This window comes from Callithrix jacchus, chromosome 10 (genome assembly GCF_049354715.1).
Source record: "Callithrix jacchus isolate 240 chromosome 10, calJac240_pri, whole genome shotgun sequence".
Classification (NCBI taxonomy): Eukaryota; Metazoa; Chordata; class Mammalia; order Primates; family Cebidae; genus Callithrix; species Callithrix jacchus.
This window is the reverse complement of record NC_133511.1, coordinates 124,921,939-124,942,299: the sequence shown is the minus strand read 5'-3', so window position 1 is coordinate 124,942,299 and position 20,361 is coordinate 124,921,939. Positions and strand designations below refer to the sequence as shown.

The following is a 20,361-nucleotide window of genomic DNA, read 5'->3' as shown; positions in this document are numbered from 1 at the left end:
CAGCTACTCGGGAGACTGAGTCAGGAGAATTGCCTGAGGCAGGAGGTAGAGTTTGCAGTGAGGTGAGTGGGCGCCATTTTACTCCACCCTGGGCAACGAGCTACGCTCTGTCTCTTGAGAAAAAAAAAAAAAAAAGGTCTCACCACTTCTCTGCTGTGGTTAGAACAGGAAGAACACACACAGAAAGAGAGGGCCTGACAACTCTCTCTGCCAGCCTGGCCTTCATGTGCGTTCATTAAACCTCCCAGCAACTGCAGGGTGAACATTCTTTTCAAATGAATGTGGAATATTCCTCAAGATAGACCATATCCTAGGCCATGAAACAGGTCTTGATAGATTCAAAGGAATTGAAGTAATACTGGATATGTTCTCGTGAAATTTAATTAGAAATTGACAACAAAAGATACCTAGAAAATTCCCAATTATTTGGAAATTAAACAGTACACTTCTAAATAAACCCTGGGTCAAAGAAATTTTTTAAAACATGAGAAAATATTTTAAACTGAATTATAATGAAAACATAGCATGTCAGCATTTCTGGGAGATACATAAAGCAGTATTTAGAAACGTACAGCTTTGTAGCTTAAATGTTTACATTCCACAAGAAGAAACATTACACAAAATCCCTATTAAAACATTGACAAAAAGTAAATCCACTAACATTTATAAAAGGATAATATGACCAAGTAGCATTTATCCCTGGAATGCAAGGCTGGTTTATAATTGAAAAATCAGTTAATATAATTCTTAATATTAACAGAATGAATGTGAAAACCACATGATTATCTCAGGAACTACGGGAAAACGTATTTGACAGAATTCAATGAGATAAAAAAAAATTCAGCAAACTAGGACTAGAGGGGATCTTCCTCAGCCAGATAAAGGCATGTATGAAAAACCCATGGCCAACATTGTCATTAGCGGTAAAAGGAAAATGCCCCCCGTTACCCCTGCCCCAACTACAGAATATGTAAAGCGCTTGTTCTCACTGCATCTCTTCCGGGTTGAACTGGAGCTCCTAGCTGGCGCAGTGAGGCCAAAGAAGGGAAATGTAGGCGCCCTGGGAAGGAAGAAACACTGCCTTTATTCTTTAGAAGACATTTAAAATAATAAAGGTATCAAGAAAAAAGTTACTTAACCTAATGAATGACTTTATCAAGGTCACAGAATACAAGGTCAGTATACAAAAATCAGTTATATTTCTACATGCTAGAAACAATTGTACCTGGAAAAATGTTTAATATGTGTCAGATATGTACATTGAAAACTATAAAAGAGTATAAAAAATAAAGCAGCAAAATAAGCAGGGAAGAGAGCACCATGATGGATGGAAGCCTTAAGGTGAAGATGTCCATTCTCCTCACACTGACCTATACATTCTCCATAGGCCTAAGCAAAACCCCTACAGGTGTCTGTGTAGAAACTGACACGCTGATCCTAAAACTTACATGAAAATGCAAAGAGTGAGGAATAACCAAAATGACTTTGTAAAAGAACAAAGTTGAAGACTTCTGCTACCTGGTTAGAAGACTTCTTTGAAGCACAGACGTCAAGGCAGTGTGGTGCTGGCATAAGATGACATAAATCATCTGGGTGTGGTGGCTCATGCCTGTCATCCACATATACTTTGGGAGGCTGAGGTAGAAGAATCACTAGAGCCTAGGAGTTGGAGACCAGTCTGGGCAGCATAGCAAGACCCCATCTCTACAAAAGGTACAAAAACAATTCGCTGGCTGCTGTAGCACATGCCTGTAGTCCCAGCTCCTCGGGAGGTTGAGGTGGGAAGATCACTTTAGCCTGCAGTCAGGCCAGCTGTGGTCCTGCCATTGCGCCCCAACCTAGGCAGCAGAGCAAGACCCCGTCTCAAAAAAAAAAAGACATAAATCAGATGGAACAGAATCAGTGCCCAGAAAGAGACCCACATGTATACAGTTACCTCGTACTCAACAGAAAGGCCAAGGTAATTTATGAGGGAAGGGATTATATTTTCAAAAAAATAATTAAAGAACCAACTCAAGAGTCACATGGAGAAAAAACTGAAACTGACGTCATGCCATACACACCAATCAACTGAAACAGATAATAGACCCCAATGTGAAGGCTAAAACTATTCAGTTTCTACAAGAAAATACAGGAGAAAAGCTTGGTGACCTAAGCACAGATTTAATAAAGCACTAGCCATAAAAAAAAAAAAAAAAAAAAAAAAAAAAAGAATAAGTTGCTATGAGTGGGAAACACATGAAAAGCAAAGTACTTTTTCCCGTTTCCCTTCACTAGCAGCAGCCACCACAGAAAACACAAGCGACCACATCGGGCCGGTTCTCCCACCAACAAACAGGCCATCAGTGCTGGAGCGGGCGCAGCTGGGTGTCCTCCAGTTCCATTCTGACACTGTCTACCCCAAGACTGCCCACACCCCACCTCTGATACCAGTTGCAAGTACAGGCCTCCAGAATTCCTACTAATCAGCCATATATTGGGGTTCCCACGTTCCCCTCCTTGGGTTCAGTTGATTTGCTAAAGTAGCTCACAGATTTCAGGGAAACACATAAATTCACCAGCGTATTACAAAGCGTATTTTTGTTGTTGTTATTGTTTTAAAGACAGGGTCTCACTGTGTTGCCCAGGCTGGTCTACAACTTCTGGGCTCAAGTGATCCTTGTCGCAACCTTTCAAGTAGCTGGGACTACAGGCGCTCGCCACCATGCCTAGCTAACAAAGTGAAGAGATACATACATGGGATGAGGACTGAAAGGGTTCTGAGCACAGGAGCTTCTGTCCCTGTGGGTGGGTGGGGAAACTCATTCATGTTCACCTTCCTGTCAGCCTACACGTGTTCAGTTCTCTAGAAACTCTTGGGCATTTTATGGAGATGTCATTGGATAGGCATGATTGAAAAATGGACAACCATGTTGAAATGTGATTGGACAAAAGATGTGATCTGAACCCAGCAAGGCCCTGACCAGGTTCTTCTGGCCTCTCTGTACAGCTTTCCTTCCTCCAGGGTAAAGGGCAGAGCCCTCTGGAATAAGGGTCTTGTGACCCACAATCAGATTAGAGTCTAGCTTTGGGCAGGTGAAAGGAGGGCAGAATGTCAGAGAGAGATTCTCTTTACTCTAGTAAGGGGTATGGGAGTTATGAGCCAGGGACCGTGGACAGAGACACATGGGTATCATCCCAGTCAGACTTCATCAAAACAAAGAACTCTTTGAACAGTATCATTAGGAAATGAAAAGACAAGCCGCAGACGGGGAGAAAATACTACAGATGTGTATTTCATAAAGGACTTGTATTTAGGGTATATAAAGAACTTATAACACAGCCAGAAACCAAACATCCTGTTTTATAAATGGATGGAAGATTTGGACACTTAACAGATGAGAAACACATGGCCAGTAAGAATCTTTTCATGTGTTTCATATAATTAGTCACTAAAGGAATGTGAATCAAAGCCTCATACCTACACGCCCACAGTGATGGCTAAAACTTGAAAGAACTGACAGTCCCAGGTGTCAGCAAGCAGATGGAGCAGTGGGAATGCGGCCTGGGACAGCCAGTGTGAAGAGGCATTATACCTCCCCGCAGCCCTCCTGGGGACTTCTCCCAGAACAAATGGAAGCAGATTCTACACCAAGACTTGCGCTCATACACTCACAGGAACTTCGTTTATTTATGGTCGGTTTGTTTTGAGACAGAGTCCAGAGTCTCGCTCTGTCACCAGGCTGGAGTGCAATGGTGCGATCTCAGCCCACTGCAGCTTCCACCACTTGGGTTCAAGTGATTCTCCTGCCTCAGCCTTCTAAGTAGCTGGGATTACAGGCTCATGCTACCATGCACAGCTAAGTTTTGTATTTTTACTAGAGACAGGGTTTCACCATGTTGGCCAGGATGGTCTCGATCTCTTGACCTCCTGATCCACCCGCCTCAGCCTCCCAAAGTGCTGGGATTACAGGCGTGAGCCACTGTGCCCAGCCTTATTTGTTTTTTTGAGACAGTCTTGCTTTTGTTGCCCAGGCAGGAGTGCAGTGGCCTGATCTTGGCTCACTGCAACCTCCGCTTCCTGGGTTCAAACAATTCTCCTAACAGCCTCCTGAGTAACTGGGATTACAGGCGCCCACCACCGTACATGGCTGATTTTCATATTTTTAGTAGAGGGGTTTTCGCCATGCTGGCCAGGCTGGTCTCCAACTCCAGACCTCAAGTGATCTTCGTGCCTCAGCCTTCCAAAGTGCTGGGATTACAGACGTGAGCCACTGTGTCCGGCCTGCAGCTTCATTTGTAATGTCCCAAATTAGAGTAGCCTAAATGCCAGGCAGCAGGTGCGTGGATACTACAGTACAGGATCCATGGACTGAGAACATTCGGCAGTGCAGAGGACGGCGGCACCAACGCACAACAGCATGGATGGCTCAGAGACATCACGCGGAGTTAGGGGCCAGACACAAGAGGCTGCACATTGTACGGTGCATTTATGTGCTACTCTAGGAAAGAGAAGTCCGATCTATAGTGACAGAAATTGGGTCAGTGGCTGCCTGTGGCCAACTGCAAGAGGCCCAAGGGAACGTCTAGGGATGCTGGAAAGACAGGTCTCCTGACTGCAGTGCCGGTGAACTGGCTGAGTGCGTCTGTGAAAGCTCTCCACCTGTACGTTTACAGTGGGCTCCTGCTTGTGGAGTAGAAATTACAACTCAAAGTTAATTTTCAAAAAAGTGACCTTGTAATCTTCCTGGCATCTAGAACTGCAGACTTTGCGATTAGGAGTGGGTCTTTGAGATTGTGTTGTCCTCATTGATGAACAGAGAGGGAAGAGACTTAGAAAAATATAGTGGCAAAAAACAACGCTGAGCCAGGTTTTCTCCGCGGCCTCTTAGTGTCCTTTTTAAAAGTCATGCTGCAGGAGATCCTGGTAGACAGGCGGCATCTTTTTTCTCGCCTTCTGTTCAGGATTTGCTTATGTTCCTGACCTTTTATTCTAAAAGGTGTGTTATGTTGATCAGTCAGTGCCTACAGCACCCAAGGTTAGCAAGGTGATGCATGGTAGCAGTGCCAAGTATGTGGACAAGAGAGGCAGGGCCTCCTGAGAGTGAACGTTTGCGGGTGGGCTGGGAGCTTGAGGAGCCTGCACCTGTGCAGCAGCCAGGCCCCTGAGCAGCCCTGCCTCACAGGCCGGTCCTGTGCTGATGGTCTCATGGGTCTGTGCCCTCAGCTGTTGACGGGTGGGGGTTGGGGGATACATGGGCAGGGTTCAGGCCAGCTCTTGCTGAGGCCTTCTCTTTGCTGTCTCCTAGGACTATGCCCAAGCAAGGTTTGATGCCTATTTCCACCAGAAGAAGCAGCTCGGGGTGTGACTGTGGGGAGGACTCCATCCACCTCATCACTGGACTGCATGGGAAGGCAGCGGAGCAGGGTCCCCTCTGTGCTTTGACTACTGCTCCTGCGGCAGGAGGCTTTGGGTGGCTCACTACTGAACACAGATGTGTGTGATACATTTAATTCATCTGTTTATGATTTCACTAGGACTCAAGACTGGGAAGCAGAAATATAGTGCAATAGTGCAACACCTCTGAATCCTTTTCATCTAGAGAAGGCGTTTCATATTTGGGGACTAAGGTTTCCAGTGAGATACAGCAGACAGCATGAGTAAGCAGTGTTGCTTGCAGGTACTGTGGTTAATGTTGATTTAATTTTTTTTCACGAATGTGCTGGTGAATACTGTGACCACACTTTTGTAGATGGCGACGTGTTAGACACTGCTCACTCCCGAGGCATGGCAAGTGAGCAAAGAGGTACTGTGAAGCCGCCAATCACTGCTGCAAGGTGGCCTCTGCCTGGTGCCCCCAGAAGCTGCTCCTCTACCCTCTTGGTCCCCTGGCTGAAGCTGGAGCAGCCGAGGCCACCTGCATGTGGAGTGGGTGTGTTACATTGCTGAGTGTCATTGTACCACATGTGACTTCTCCCCTGCCCTTCCTCCTGATGGAGTGTGCAGACAGCTGTGCGTGGCCATGGGGGCGGTGTGAGGACCTCCCTGTCTCCTGCCTCCCCTCCCAGGGGAGCCAGCTGCTTGAGCCAGCTCTTTGGGCCTCTCCTGCCTTCTACTTTGTCTGGAGCTTCGGATCCTGTGAGTGAGCTGGGCCGCACCTGGGCTCTCTGGGGGCCTGCTTTCCCAGCCCTCACCTTTCCTGATGTCCCTGACATAGTCACTCTTGTGGAAGACAGCAGCCTGTATGTGGTGCAGGGCGTGGAACGAGTGTAGCTGTGAAAACCGTATGTATGAAATGTCCCATGGGTACAGTCAGAGCTGACTCTTCTTTACTCAGAACTCATTTGAATTGTTTTCTGTGCATATATTTCTGCTACCACAGCGATTGTACTACACAAATAAAAACCCAACCTCAAGCTGTCACCCTTGGTTGTGTCCTTAATCTCAGGGAGGGCTCCTGGTATCTGAAGGAGCCCACAGAGGGCTCCAGCTGCACCCACCCCGCTCCTCAGCTCAGCAGGGCCCCGCCGCTTTCAGCTGGCATCCCAGCAGCATGTGGCCCCATCGGCCCCCGTCCTTCTCCTCCTTCCTGCCACACTCTGGTTTCCCTTCTTGTGACCCATATGTGAAGAGCCCTGGAGGATGCTGGAGACCGGGAGCTGTGCCGGTGCCTGGGGACACAGCAGCTGGGCAGGGCAGTGGGCAGCTTGCGCCATTCACCCTTCTGTAGAGTTACAGCTTTAAGCAGATGAAGCCAAGCTGAATTAAACAGTAATGGTGTCACACACCCGCACAGGAGCTCTGGTGGCTTCTCTCATTGTCTTCCTGTGCCAAGGGCCCTGCTAACCTCGCTCAGCCCTTGCCTCTGCCTGCTCCCTCGCACGTGAGCTCACTTGCAGTCTCCTTGTGGAGATATATTTGGAGCTGACCGTCAAATACTGGGCTCCTTGACATGCTCTGCGCTCAGCTCAGTCACCATCTCAGGCCATGCTGTTGTATCCAGGACACTGCCATTCCCTAAACCCCCTGGGCCCGGCCCTGGCCTGTCGCCTCTATCTATCCAGCTTAACCATCCTGGTTCCCCCAGTGGTCTCTGCATCAGGCCACAGCTCACTTGGGCGGGGATGGGTTCAGGCCTATCCTGTTCACTGCTGAGTCCTCCACGCAGGTGACCCACCTATCCCTGTGTCTCCCGATGACCTCCATGCCGCAGAGGTGCCCACCCCAGTGCCTTTTTCTGTGCTATTCTCATGGCAACTGGACTTCTCCCCAGCACTGCCAGGTACCCCCATGTCAAAGCCAGGGCAGGGTCGACTGGTCATCTCTCTGGGATCCCACACCGCACTGTTCCTAAATCACTGGCCACTCATCCCAAGTGCTGCTCACCTATCCCCACCTCACTGCCCACCCAGAGTCTGCCCAGCTCTCGCCCCAGGAGGGAGTAAGGCCTGAGGTTCTGGACTTGGTCCAGATCCGCGCACAACTCTGTAGTGGAGCCCTTTGCTCAGCCTCCTGTTTCTACCCCACTACGGTGAACACCGTTCCAGCCAAGTCTGCTAGACATGTGGAATTAGCTCAGAGCCCCTCATACTGCCCCTGGCATCGGGGGTCCCGAGCAGGGCAGTCCAGGAGCCAATGGACAGGCTCCTCCCAGCAAGCTGGCTACAGCCACAGCCGTGGCAAGAACCACTTTGCAGCTTCTTGGCCTTTGGGAAGTACTGGCTCTGCCTCCCAGCAGAGGTGGACCCCAGGCCAGAGGGAACTGGAGAAAGCCATCTCCCATCCCGCCAGTACGCAGGAAGGACCACCAGGGAGGGGTGGGGTAGACTATGGCCTCAGATGAGGGGAGGCCAGGCCTGGAGTTGGGCTCAACCCCTGTTCTGACCCCCGGGAGCCTGGGCGATGTTTGCTGCTCAGGATACCCTCTGCCCTTCCTGGCAGGTGTGTGGCCTTGGGCATGTGACACCATGGCCCTGCATGGAGCACTGGCCAGGCTCAGGTGCCTCAGGCTGCTTTGTACCTCCAGCCCCACTGAGGCCTGGCACCAGGGCTTGGATATTGGCACCACTTCTCCCAGAGAGTAACCCAGACACCTGCACACAGCCAGCTGTACACATCCAAGGATGGGGAGCTCACTCCCCTGACCTGGCCTGGGAAGACATTTCCTCACTCCAAGTTAGAATGTGCTAGAAACATCCCTCCTTGGCCCTATTCTGCCCTTTTTCACCCCAGGAGTCTGGGGTTACTGCAGATCTGCTCATGGGTCCTCACCTCAACTTTTCAAGGTCCCGGGTTCTAGACCATGCCTTCCCCCCGCACCTGCCTCAGCTAGAAAGGAGGGAAGAGAGACGAGACAGCAGTGCCGTGGCGGACCCTCTTTATTCCTCTCCTGCCTCAGGTCAGGACGGGGGGTCTGGCAGGACCTGCAGTGGGTCCTAGTCCTCTGCGGCAGCGAAGGTGAAGGGACTCAGCTTGTAGCCCGTGCCTGAGTAGAACTTGTTCTGAAATTCCACCCTGGGGTGAGAAGGAGGGGTTGGCGAGGGGAACCCCTTGCCTTGAGCAGCCCAAACCAGTGGGTAGTTGCTCACCAGTGCAGCCTCAGGGCATGCAGGAAGGCCGAGAGCCCCTCCATCACCAGCAGGATGGCCACAGTCATCACAGCGAAGGTGGCAAAGATGGGGACCAACACCACGGCTGCCACACCCACCTCCCGGCCCAGGCCCAGGCCTATGCGCATCACCATGGCCCACAGAACCTCCGACAGCTCTGCGGGTGAAGGAGGGGACAGTGGGGACCAAAGGCAAGTGGGTGCCTGCCAGCTCCCCACCTACCTGTCACAGCCTGAAGCCCTCCCTTCCCCAGGAAGGCCGGTGAGGGACCTCCTTGGACAGTCCCACTTTACAAAGGGGAAACTGAGGCTCAGAGAGAAGTGACCCTCCCAACTAGCAGCCGTGTGTGAGGAACGAGGACCCAGGGCCAGCCCCTGACAGCCAGGTCACTCACGGGCGTGGGCCAGGCTTAGGGCCCACAGGCGCAGGTAGGAGGCGGTGTTGGAGACGCAGCCCAGGCAGAACTCGATGGTGTGGATGGCCTGGTGCATGAACACCTCGGAGGGAACAAGCTGCGGGATGCGTGCAGTGAGGGCCGGCAGGGCCACAGTCCCCCCACTCCCTAGGAAGGCACCACACCCACCTCGGCCTCCTGTTCGTCCTCCAGGCCCCCTGCCTTTTCCTCATCAGAGCCCCAGCAGTTCACAGACGCATCGGGCAGGCCTAGCAACCCGGCCTTGTCTTCCTGCTGGGGCAAGAGCAGGCAGCGTTGGCAGCGCCCCAGCCGAGAGGGCCCCTGCCGCCCGTCAGGCCAGCTCCCGGCTGCTCAGGAGCCCACGAGGAAGTGGGGTGTTAGGGACCCGCTCGACAGTGGCCTCTCCTCCCAAGCAGCTCCCTACACCTCAGGTCCTGGTCCCACCTTTCGGCCAGTGGGCCTCCTCCGTCTGCGGCGGTGGCGGTGCAGCAGGTGCAGGGGTGTGCCGAGCAGCAGGACAGGCACCATGGCCAAGGCCAGGACCACCAGCATGGCCTGGACCACCTCCTGCCAGGGAGAGGCCAAGAGTCAGGGTGCCCCCGCTGTGCACCCCTGCACAGGAACCTGGGTCACAACAGTCACAGGGCCCAGAGAGCCTGCAGCCGCTCCTCCCTCCAGGGTCCCCGGGGGTGCCCTCACTGAGCGGGGATCTGGCTCCAGAAGGACTCCTAAGGGAAGGGACCCCAGGATGACGATGCACGCTGTCATCTCTGATGGCCCTGTCTGAACGGCCCAGGGCCTGCATCCCGTTTCTCAGGCTAGGATCCCGCAGCTCCCAGTGGCCCAGTGACTATGGGGTCCCCTGAGGCTGTGTGAGCCCAGGCCCCCTGCCGCAGCCCACCTGCCGAGGATAGAGAGGCCGGTTGGTGGGGCTGTGGGAGAACAGGAACATGTTGATGAAGTGGATGAGGATGCTGGGGGCCGAGGCAGCGTTGGTGGCTGAGACACGCAGCCACTTGTAGATGACAAGGAAGACGAGGTAGCCAAAGAGCCCCAGCAGGAAGGTGAGCTCCGGCAGTGTCTCCAGCAGCAGCCGGTGCCTCTGGCCAAAGTGCCTGGCAGGCAGGAGGAAAGCGCAGTCACTGGGGCCTGCTCTGGCCCGCCAGCCTCCCGTGCCCCTGGGCAGCCTTGACCCTCACATGTGGTTGAAGACTCCGAGGACCACCCCAAAGGCCATGTGCACGACCCCCAGGATGACGGACATCTTCATCTTGAAGGAGTTGAGGAAGCTCAGGTGGTTGGCAGCCAGGCTCCAGATCTGGGATGGGAGCAGGAGCAGGCTGGACTCAGGGGCTCCCTGGCCACCACTGCCAGGAAGTCCCCATCCCGAGTCACTCTCCCATCACCCTGTTGTCCCCCTCGGAGCCTGCAGCCTCATCCATTGCCCACCCACCAAGGAGCAACAGAGCACAGATGGCCCAGCTGCCACGGCTCCAGCCTGGGTGCCCCTGGGCATGGCCTCTGTGCCTCAGTCTCTCCACTGTAGGTGAGGACACTGTTAATGTGCGGCCTCCAGGGCTGTTATGAGGTTGTTACAGGTTCAAATAGAAAATCAGACCAGGCGCGGTGGCTCACACCTGCAGCCCCAGCACTTTGGGAGGCTGAAGTGGGTAGATCACCTGAGGTCAGGAGTTCAAGACCAGCCTGGCCAACATGATGAAACCCTGTCTCTACTAAAAATGCAAAAATTAGCCAGGCGTGTTGGATATGCCTGTAATCCCAGCTACTCAGGAGACTGAGGCAGGAGAATCTCTTGAACCCGAGAGAGGGAGGTTACAGTGAGCCGAGATTGCACCACTGCACTCCTGCAACTTGGGCAACATAACGAGACTCCATCTCAAAAAAAAAAAAAAAAAAAAGATCACTTCCAAAGAGGGCTGGGAACAGGGCTCCGCACGGAGCAAGCTGCAGCCTGGCGCCCACCCGGTTTCGCATTGCGGCGCACTCGGGACTGTGATGTAGGCACCTCAGGGCAGGAGCCAGTCCACCTCCCATGCCAAAGGCTCATGGGAGTGCTCAGCCACAGCACTGCAGGAGGGGTGAAGCAAGGGGAGCCCCGGCCCCACTCCCACCTGCCTTCACCGCCCACTGACACTCTGTCCCGGGACTCACAGGGTCGATGCCAAAGGGGTAGGGTCCCAGGAAGACGCCAGTGACGTTGGGATCCAGGGTAAGCATCGTGTGCTGGGCCAGGAATGCATCACTATGGCAATGGAGGGCAGGGCGGTCAGGGCTGCGGGGGCTGCGGGGCCCCCAGCCAGGCTGTGGCACGGGCCTCACCTCCAGCCAGACTGGTTGGCCATGGCAGCCACGCTCCAGCCCGAGGGGAAGATGCTGCTGGCACGGCTGAAGCACTCATTGTAGATGAAGCCGGTGTAGACGGAGAACAGGCCCATGAGCAGGAGCAGGTAGCGGCCCCCGAAGAAAGTCTGCCAGATCTGGGGGGCAGTGGTGCGGTGAGGGGCTGCCTGGCCCCTGCCTGGCCCCACCCGAACCCCCTCGCCTGGCCCCTCACCTCATTCTGTGCGGCCTTCATGGCTGGCCGGTTCTCCGCAAGCACCATGGCCAGGGCGAAGAGGAACATGAGCAGCCCGTGGCCCACGTCCCCGAACATCACGGCAAACAGGAAGGGGAAGGTGACGATGGTGTAGGGTGCTGTGGGCCAAGGGTGTGGTGGGTGAGCTGGGAACCCTCGAATATTGGCATCTACCTCCTCGCCCAAGAGGCCATGGAGGCCCTGCTGACCTGTAGTCAGGAACCCATCACTTAGCAGCATGGTGGGGTAGCTCACGCCTATAATCCCAGCACTTTGGGGAGCCGAGACAGGAGGATCACCTGAGGTCAGGAGTTCGAGACCAGCCTGGCCAACATAGCAAACCCAGTCTCTACTAAAAATACAAAAATTAGCCTGGCGAGGTGGGGCATGTCTGTAAATCCGGCTACTCGGGATCAGGAGGCTGAGACAGGAGAATCACTTGAGCCCAGGAGGCGGAGGTTGCAGTGAGCCGAGATCATGCCACTGCGCTCTAACCCGAGCAACAGAGGGAGACTCTGTCTCCAGGGAAAAAAAAAAAAAAAAAAACCCACCACTTAGGAGCTGTGTGACCTTGGACTAGCCACTTAACCTCTCTGAGCCTCCATCTCCCCATCTGTAAAATGGAGGTAACACGAGGCCACTTCATAAGGTCTCCACGGGCAGCACCTGGCCAGCCGCCGGCACCGCAGGAAATTAGCAGCTTCAGTTGTTGCTGTCCCTAAGAGCCCCACACAGAGGCCAGAGAGGACAGGGAGCCACTGGCGGCCCCGGCTGGCACATGGCATGTTCCAGGCCAAGCTGGTTGCTCCAGCTCTGAAGTCTCTACTTCCCATCAGTAAAAGGGGACCAAGTCCTCACGGGAGGAAGGAGGATCCCAGCACACACACCCTGACAGGGGCTGCTCTGTGGCCCCAAAAAACATACACAGGTGTCCCAGCCCCAGCAACTCTGGATGTGACCTTCTTTGGAGACAGGGTCCTTATGGAGGTCGCAGGCTTAAGATAAGGCCATTACACTGGGCCCTTATCCAGTGTGCCAGGATCCTTACGAAAAGGAACATCTGGACTCACATAGAGGGAGAACAGCGCTTAAAGATGAGGCTGACCTCTCCAAGCCCAGGGGAGAGGCTGGGGACGGATCCTCCTGGACAGCCTAGAAGGACAACACCTTATCATCTTTTATTTGTTTAAGAGACAAGGTGTTGCTGTGTTGCACAGGCTGGTCGCAAACTCCTGGACTCCAGCGCTTCTCCTCCTACCTTGGCCTCCCGAAGCGTTGAGATGACAGGCATGAGCCACTGCACCTGGCCCCTGCTGGACTTCAAACTCCAGGACTGTGGGCGGTGTCTGCCCCTTAAGCTCCAGCCTGTGGCACTTCATTTCAGCTTCCCTGGCACACACTAACCCAAAGGCTGGTGCTTTGAGCTGGCAGCATCCTACCCACTGTGGGCCTCTGAGTAATGCCGTGGCTGCACCAGCCTCTGTCCATGCGCAGGGGAAACCGGGTGGGGCCGGATCCAGCCCTGGGACGTGGGCCCTGCAGGAGCACAGGCCCCCCAGGACCACACAGCCCTGGTCTTGGTCCATGCAGCCTCGAACGTGCCTCACCTGTGCCACCCTAGGGGCCTGAGCACCCTGACTCTTGCCCACTGGGTGAGGCAGGGCCCCCTCCCTGGCCTGTGACCAAGCCCCTCCCAACAGGGGCTCCACCACGTCACACCCATGCTATAGGCTGGACCCCACACTGGGTCCCTCCACACATCTGACAGCACCAGCCACACTGCAACTGGCCCACTGTGTGGGGGAGTAGCGTCCCGAGCGGGAGGACCCAGGTGGATGACAGAGCAGGCACTGCAGGCATCAGGACTCCCAAGGGGGAGAGGGAGGAGGAGGGGGAGCACTAGAGTTCCCCTGCCCCCACCCTCCACCCTCATCCCTTACTGGTTTCTACTGGGAGCACTTCCCTTAACCTACCACTTCCTCCAGAATGTCCGTCTCAGGGAGAGCCTGACCTAAGACCACATTAATGCAAACTTTTATAAAAACACTGTGTAGGGCCAGTGGCTCACACCTGTAATCCCAGCACTTTTGGAGGCTAAGGTGAATGGATCAAGAGGTCAGGGGTTCGAGACCAGCCTGGCCAACATGGTGGCCAAAATATAAAAATTAAAAATACAAAAATTAGCCGTGCATGGTGGCACGAGCCTGTAATCCCAGCTACTCAGGAGGCTGAGGCAGGAGAATTGCTTGAACCTGGGAGGCAGAGGTTGTAGTGAGCTGAGATCATGCCACTGCACTCCAGCCTGGGTGACAGAGTGAGATTCTGCCTCAAAAAAAAAAAAAAAAAGAAAACCACTGTGTGACGAAACCAACCCCACACAGGCTGCCCCAGCTGTCCAGTGGTCACCAGGCTTCCCGACATTCCTCTGAGGCTCACACTAGTCTTTCTATTTTGCAGTTAAGGCAGCTGAGGCTCAGAGAAGCTATGAAACATATTGAAGTAGGTGAGACGGGCTTGGAACCTGGGCCTTGCCCGCTGCACATACAGCCTCTGTTCTTGGCACAAGCCCGTGCCGGTTCCTTTGTAAACTCAAGGGGTAGCATGCTGGGGGCCAACATAGACCCCAGACCAGGACAGAGCTGCCTCCCCCTCAGGCTCACACCCAGTGGGGCAGCTGAGCCTCCCAGGACCCGGGATGAGGGTGCCATGGCTCTCACCGGGGTTGACCTCCTGGTAGCGGCCCACACCATAGGCATCCACGATGCCCTGGAAGCTGGCAGTGAATCGGTTGGTGCGGATGAGCGTGGGGGGCATGTCGCGGCTGGGGATGCGGTGGGCCACGGCGCTCACTCCCTCCTCCATCTGGATGCCGGGGCAGAAACAGATCAGACTGGTGGTAGGGCCTTCACGGACCCTGATAGCCCCAGCCAGGCCCGGCTGGGGATGCAGAGCACTGTGGAAGCTCACTGGGCAGCACTTTCCCCGCTCTCAGACATGAGATGACCAGCCCCACTCTGCTCTGGTGAGGGCCCAAAGACGTCTCGTGGACTGGCAATTGCTCGGGAAAGGCAAGTGCCCCGCCTCACCTCCAGCACCTGCCGTTGCGAGGCGGGCAACCCCTGGAGGCACTGGCATCACAGGCCGTGAGCAGGCCCATGGTCACGGCGGGGAGGGGGGAGGCCTGGATTGGAACCAGGCTTCTGACTTTAGAGCTGCCCCGTGCAGCCTCTGGGGCTCAGGGAAGTCAGGGTAGGGAGAGCTTGTGGGGCCAGGGCCATCAGGGCAGACTCCCAGGAACAGGTGGGCCGTGGAGGAGGCTGGGAGGGGAAGTCCCTGGGCTAAGGCCAGGTGCAGGGAACCAGAGGCTGGACACCCGGCCTGGTGGGAGGGGTGGGTGGGGAGGACGAGGCCTCGGGCTGCGCTCACCGAGCTGTCCCGCAGGGCCTCCTGCAGGGCCGGCAGGTCTCGCGCGGCGCACCAGGTCTCCGCGATGAGGCACTTGTGCGTGGTGCTCATGCTGCACTGGTTCAGGGCCAGGTACACGGCCTTCATCTTACGGACCTGCACCTGCGCTGGTGGCAGCAGCTGCTGCACCCGGCCCAGCACCTGACTCAGGAACCGCTCCGTCTCCCCCAGGACCTGTGCCAGAGCGGGCGGTCAGCCGGGCCTGGGTGGGCAGCTGGGCCGGGGGCACCCACCTCTGGGAGGCCGGGGCGCCCACCTCCTGCAGCTCCTGGCTCTGCTGCTGCAGCGCTGCGCGGCGGGCCTCCTCCTGCTCCAGGAACGGGAAGATGTGGCAGTGGAAGCTGGCGGGAGGATGTGCGTGTGAGGGGACTGAGGGTCCCGGCTACCAGACTCTGGGTCTGAAGGGAGCTCATGGGGTAGAGTCTCAATACAGTGGGCGGTGGGGCGGGTGGCCCCGGCGACTCACCAGTCCGTGATCTTGCGGATCTTCTGTCCGATCTGCTCGCCCCAGTAGGAGATGAGGAAAGTCATCCACGTGGCTGGCTCACCCTGCGGAGCAGGCTTGGTTGAACCTGGAGTCCCGCTCTTTCCAGGATCCCCCAGCCCAGCACCAGCTGCTCACCGTCACGGGGTGCTCCAGTGGCCGCTCCAGCTCCCTGAAGCTGGCGATGAGGAAACCACGGCAGGCCCTCCAGAGCAGGCGCTCCAGGGCGGGGGCCTTGTGGGGCTCCACGGCACCTGCCACAAAGCTGGCGGCCACGGGGCTGGGCAGGGCTGCTGCAACCTCCCGTCCCACCTCCCCACCAGGCTGCCGGGCAGGACCCTGCCCAGCACAGGCAACTGGGCACACTGGCCCTGCCCAGAGGGGAAGGCAAGAGGCCCCCCACCACCGTCAGGGTCAGAAGAGAACCCCCTGCCCCTCAGGGCCAGGGCTTGGGACTGTGGGAAGTGCCAGGTCTGAAGGAAGAGGCGGGGGCAGCCTGAGGGCAGGAACAGAGGGGAGAGCACTGGACAAGGAGTCGGAGCTCAGCCCAGCCCAGCTCAGTGACTGGCCAGGGTTCTGGGCTGACCAGAAAGGGCACGAAGTCATCCCTCACTCACTTGACCCTCAGGTCCTGGTGCGGCCCCCCAGGGGCCTGGAGCAGAGGCGTCCTCTCCGAGGCCCCATATGTGTGGGTGGCTGCCAGCTAGGAACCCAGAAGCACCATGAGCCCTGGGACAGGCAGCCTCCCCCGCCCCTGTCTCCTGCCCGGGCTGGAGCTGACCTGCGGGCTGTGGCCCTGGCCCAGCACTGCCGCGTGGAGCTGCAGCTGGTGCAGCTGGACCCGTAGGGCCTGCTGGTTGCCCCGAACATCCCGCAGCTCCTGGGCCAGGCGCTCAGTCTCCTCCTGGATGCGCAGCAGGTCCCGGGGTGGGGGTGCTGGCAGCCTCCCTTCGGGCGGGGGCAGGACCAGCCCAGCCCGCTGCACCTCCTCCTGCAGGAAGGCTGGGCACAGAGGAACAGGAGTGGGGGACAGTCGAGGTTGTCTGAGCAGCTGAGGACCCCACCTGCTGCCCCACACTGTTACCTGGTGGATTCACCAGGCGGAGGCTGCTGGAAAATCCCAGCCAAACTCCATCCAGAAGCTATGCTCCCCTCCCTGTGCGCTCAGGTCCGGGCTGCTGTCCCTCCCCAGTCCCTTGGCCACTGCTAAGTGCAGGGCCTGAGGTCTCCCTACAGGCTGGTCCTCAAGCTGCAGGGCCTGGGTCCAAAACTGGTGTGAGTCCTGTGCCTGCCTGATCGTTGAAAAGCTATAAACAGCACCAGCAAACACGAAACTCAGCCTGCTCCAGGCCCATGCCTTGGTGCCCCACAGGCTCCTCCTGAGAGGGGCTGCCCAGGGCAGAGGTCCCTCTTGTCTGCTCCTTGGGGGACACCCCACCCTAGATTCTGGGCCCCACCCACCCCAGCCCAGCTGTAGAGGAGGAGAAAGCTCTGTCTGTGCCTCTTTCCTGCTTAGAAACCCCTGTGGCTCCCGGTGCCCGCAGGACGAAGTCCTGGGCTCTTGTGCTATATTAGGGGCCTCCCCAGACAGCCCTGCCCTAGGCCCTCTGCTCAGCCCACCCGAGGCAGCCCTTCCCAAGCACATCTCACAGATCCAGCTGCTCTGTCTTGGCCCTGCAGGGCCCTGCCCGTCCTTCCCTTCCCTCCCTTCCACCTGGCAAACCCAGATTTTCCTTTCAGATCAAACTTGGCCCACGCCTCCTCCAGGAAGCCTGCCTGGAATGTAGGCCTGGGACCAACTCACTGAAGGTCTTCTCCAGCTCCTCGCAGCGCCGAACATCAACCACAAAGCGTCTCTGGAAGGCACTCACCGAGGCGTTGAGCTGTGGGTGCCGCATGGAGGGGTCAGTGTCCCAGGAAGGGGGTCATGGAGGTCCCCACCCTGGAGCCCAGGCCCTCCAAAAAGGTGCTGGGAGCCACAAGACTCTGATCAGAGCACAGCCCAGACCCCACACCCTGGGGGAGGATGGGGAGGAGCTGGCTCAGGGGCCTCGGCCGTGGCTTCCCACAAGCAGCACCCATGGCAGGGGCTGTGGGGGTTCAAATGGGGCCAGGGCCCTATGGGAAGTGGTCTCCATCCTGGAGCGGCCTTCGGGCTAACCTCAGCAGCAGCCCCCTCCCACACCTGCCCACCCAACTCACATCTCTGAACTCCACGAGGCCCAGCTCGCCCAGCCGGCTCACGCAGGTGTAGGCAGCAGCTGTGGGCAGAAAGAGCTGGACCAGGGCCACCTCCTCACTCCGGAACATGGAGCCCATGGTCCTGTGGGTGGACACGGATGGGGGCCAGTCAGGGCTGACCACAGACAGTTCCCAACTGTGGGCACCTGTGCACCTTCGCTCATTGAATCCTGGAAGCTCCTGCTACCACCCCATCTGACAGAGGCGGAAACTGAGGCCTGGGCAGGCTGGACACAGTGCTGAGGTCATGCAGGAAGTAAGCGGTGGGACTGGGAGACCCTGAAGCCCACCCTCAGGCTGACCTCAAGCTCTCTCCTGGCTGGTTCTGCCCCTGGGTCCCCCGCCCCTACCCCCAGCATCTTCAAATGATGCCGACTCGACCCCTACCTTCACTCCAGCCTCCCTCCTCCCGGGCTGCCCTCACAGACAGAACCGCACTGGCCCAGGCACTTAGGCCCATGGCGGCCCTGGGGGTGGCTGGAGCCCTCCCTGCTGCCTGTGCTGAGTGGCCAGGGTGGGCATCTCCACTGGTCCCTTGGTGGGGGGACCCGTCCCCCGAGGCTTGGGGCACCAGCAGGAGCCGCAGCCTTCCAAGTGTTGAAACCAACAAAAGTGAAACTGCAGAATGATAGGGAGGGCCAGGGCCTCGCTCAAGGCCGATGAGGGTGGGGGCGGTGCCCGGCCACCTCCAACCCGCCCCGGCCCTGTGGGTGCTGGGCCCCCCTGCTCCAAGGCCACTGCTCTAAGGGCCCAGGGCCCCTCTGTGGGCCTTAGCTCTTAAATTAGTTCCTTAGCTCTTAAATTAGTGGGAGGGGACAGGCTTGGTGAGGGCCCCTCCTGCTGCCGGGCTGGCCAGGGCCTGCCCAGCCAGTCACTTCCTCCCCTGGGTCTGGTTTACTTAACTCTAAAAGGGAACTGCAGCCCCAGCCCCAGCCTGGGAAAGAAGAGAATGAGGGAAGAACGGAACACTGAGGGGACAGCTCAAGGCTGCAGGGGGGCAGGGCCCTGGCGGGGGCAGGAGCAGGGGTGCTGGGTTCCATCCCTAAGGACCAGGCTGAGCCATAAGGCTGAGATTTGGGGCCCAGGCTGAGATTGGCTGTGTGACCTTGGGCAAGTCTCTCTCCCTCTCTGGGCCTCGATTTCCTCTTTGGGTGAATGAGATATGACACCCCTGAATGAGACAGGATCTGGGGAGGTGACAAAAATAACCAGAGCCCCCAGTGACTCCCTTCATTCACAGGACCGCACACTAATCCCTGGGGGGAGCAATCCTGGGGGAGGGGCGCTGGCCCCTGGTTTTACACGGGGCTCCATGGACACTCAGAGAGGTAAAGTCCAGTGTCACATGCCCAGCGGGGCTGACCCACGCATGGCCTGCTCCGGGCCGCAGGGTTAGATGTCCCAGCACACAGCATGAGCTCGGAGAAGGGTCGTGTTCTGACCTGGCTCCCTCTGGGGCTGTGCCACCCAGATAGCGGGGTATGGGGAGTCAGCTCTGGGGTCCAGGGAAGGGGCACCCCTGGCTCAGGGCATCAGGGCTCCCACAGCCACTCATCTCCCTCTGGCACTTCCCAGGGGGTGGGGGGACAACCTGTGATGGGTGGGGTTGTGTGTGGGACCTGGTCGGCCCCCACTCCTGGCCTGTGAGGCTCCACTGGCTCACCCCCTACCCTGTCCCCCTTGGTCCCTGCTCAAGCAGGGGCTACCCAGCCACTTTTATGATGCAAACGAATATGCCTCCACCCTGCGGGCCCTCGGGGCCAGGCTCCAGCCCACGCCTCACCCTGTGTCCCTTTCCTGGCCCCTCACAAGGCTCCTCTAGGAACCCACCAGGTCTCTCCAAATCCCTGCCCTCCACTCCGGATGATGAGAAGGCAGAAGGAGAGGGTCTGGCGCCCCCTCCATTCCAAACGGTGTGGGCTCTGGAGTTAAATGACCCGGTTGGTCTCCAGCTTTGATACTTGCTAGTTGGGTGGCCTCCGCTTTCCCATCTGTAAAATGGATCCCTCCCTCCAAGGAAGATGCAGTGGGGAAAGCTCTGCGCACACCCGGCCCGGGAACGCATCCAACACCCCATCCTTCTTCTCCCTTGGCGATCCTCCGTGGACCTCCACAAGGCCTGACCCCGGCGTGATGGCGGGCTGGGCTGCATTCACGGAGCCCACTGAGTGGGGCAGGAGAAGAGGGTGGGCAGGCAGAGCTGGGCTCCGCAGACCTCAGCGGGGGCACTCACCCCGCGTGGGCTGTACGCTGCGCCTCCGCTGCTGGCTGCCCCGCTCCAGCACGCCGTGACCGGACTCGGAACTGCCTCCCGCCCGGGGCCAGCGCCGCTTACTCCTTCCCGAATGGGCGGGGCGATGGGGAGGGGCCAGGAACGCCCCGCCCCCGGCCCGAGTCTCCCCCAGAGTGCAGGAAGCCTGGGGGAGGCTGGCAGACTGTGGCCTAGCAGACGATCTTCCGTGGGGCGCTTAATGGGCGGAGAGGACGCCTGGAAACCGGAGAGGATAACGGACCAGTGCCAACCGTGTGAATCTGCGCTGGTACTGATGCGGGAGCAGCGGCTCAGGCCCA

The 20,361-nt window shown here is 57.3% G+C and overlaps 2 protein-coding genes across 23 annotated transcripts in view; one reads left to right on the top strand and one right to left on the bottom strand.

The window, feature by feature from the left end:
• CHKA (choline kinase alpha) overlaps window positions 1-6,403 on the top strand; it is a 67,194-nt gene extending 60,791 nt beyond the window's left edge. For all 12 annotated transcript variants that reach the window (XR_004730782.3, XR_013523543.1, XR_004730781.3 and 9 more), the window contains one exon: window positions 5,289-6,403. Coding sequence is in view for 5 of the 12 variants with exons in the window: in XM_035263545.3 (XP_035119436.1) it covers window positions 5,289-5,348 (60 nt within the window). In the remaining 7 variants the exon portion in view is untranslated. The remainder of the gene's footprint in view (window positions 1-5,288) is intronic.
• Window positions 366-20,096, bottom strand: TCIRG1 (T cell immune regulator 1, ATPase H+ transporting V0 subunit a3). 11 transcript variants are annotated; one of them, XM_035263536.3, is made up of 20 exons: window positions 20,024-20,096; window positions 17,752-17,872; window positions 17,354-17,432; window positions 16,331-16,551; window positions 16,167-16,252; window positions 15,688-15,814; window positions 15,532-15,614; window positions 15,322-15,406; window positions 15,027-15,239; window positions 14,318-14,462; window positions 11,580-11,719; window positions 11,345-11,502; window positions 11,177-11,267; window positions 10,204-10,322; window positions 9,906-10,119; window positions 9,449-9,571; window positions 9,173-9,277; window positions 8,984-9,101; window positions 8,569-8,746; window positions 8,341-8,494 (listed from the first exon to the last, which is right to left on the bottom strand). In XM_035263536.3, the coding sequence occupies exons 2-20, from the start codon at window positions 17,866-17,868 to the stop codon at window positions 8,416-8,418; spliced, it is 2,481 nt and encodes an 826-aa protein (XP_035119427.1). In that variant the 5' UTR covers window positions 17,869-17,872; window positions 20,024-20,096; the 3' UTR covers window positions 8,341-8,415. The 11 variants fall into 11 exon arrangements, 9 of the variants coding, with proteins under 9 accessions (XP_035119432.1, XP_035119433.1, XP_054097126.1 ...); XM_035263538.3 differs by having other exon boundaries at window positions 9,173-9,274; XM_035263537.3 differs by lacking the exon at window positions 20,024-20,096 and adding an exon at window positions 18,178-18,607.
• Between the last annotated feature and the right edge of the window lie 265 nt (window positions 20,097-20,361).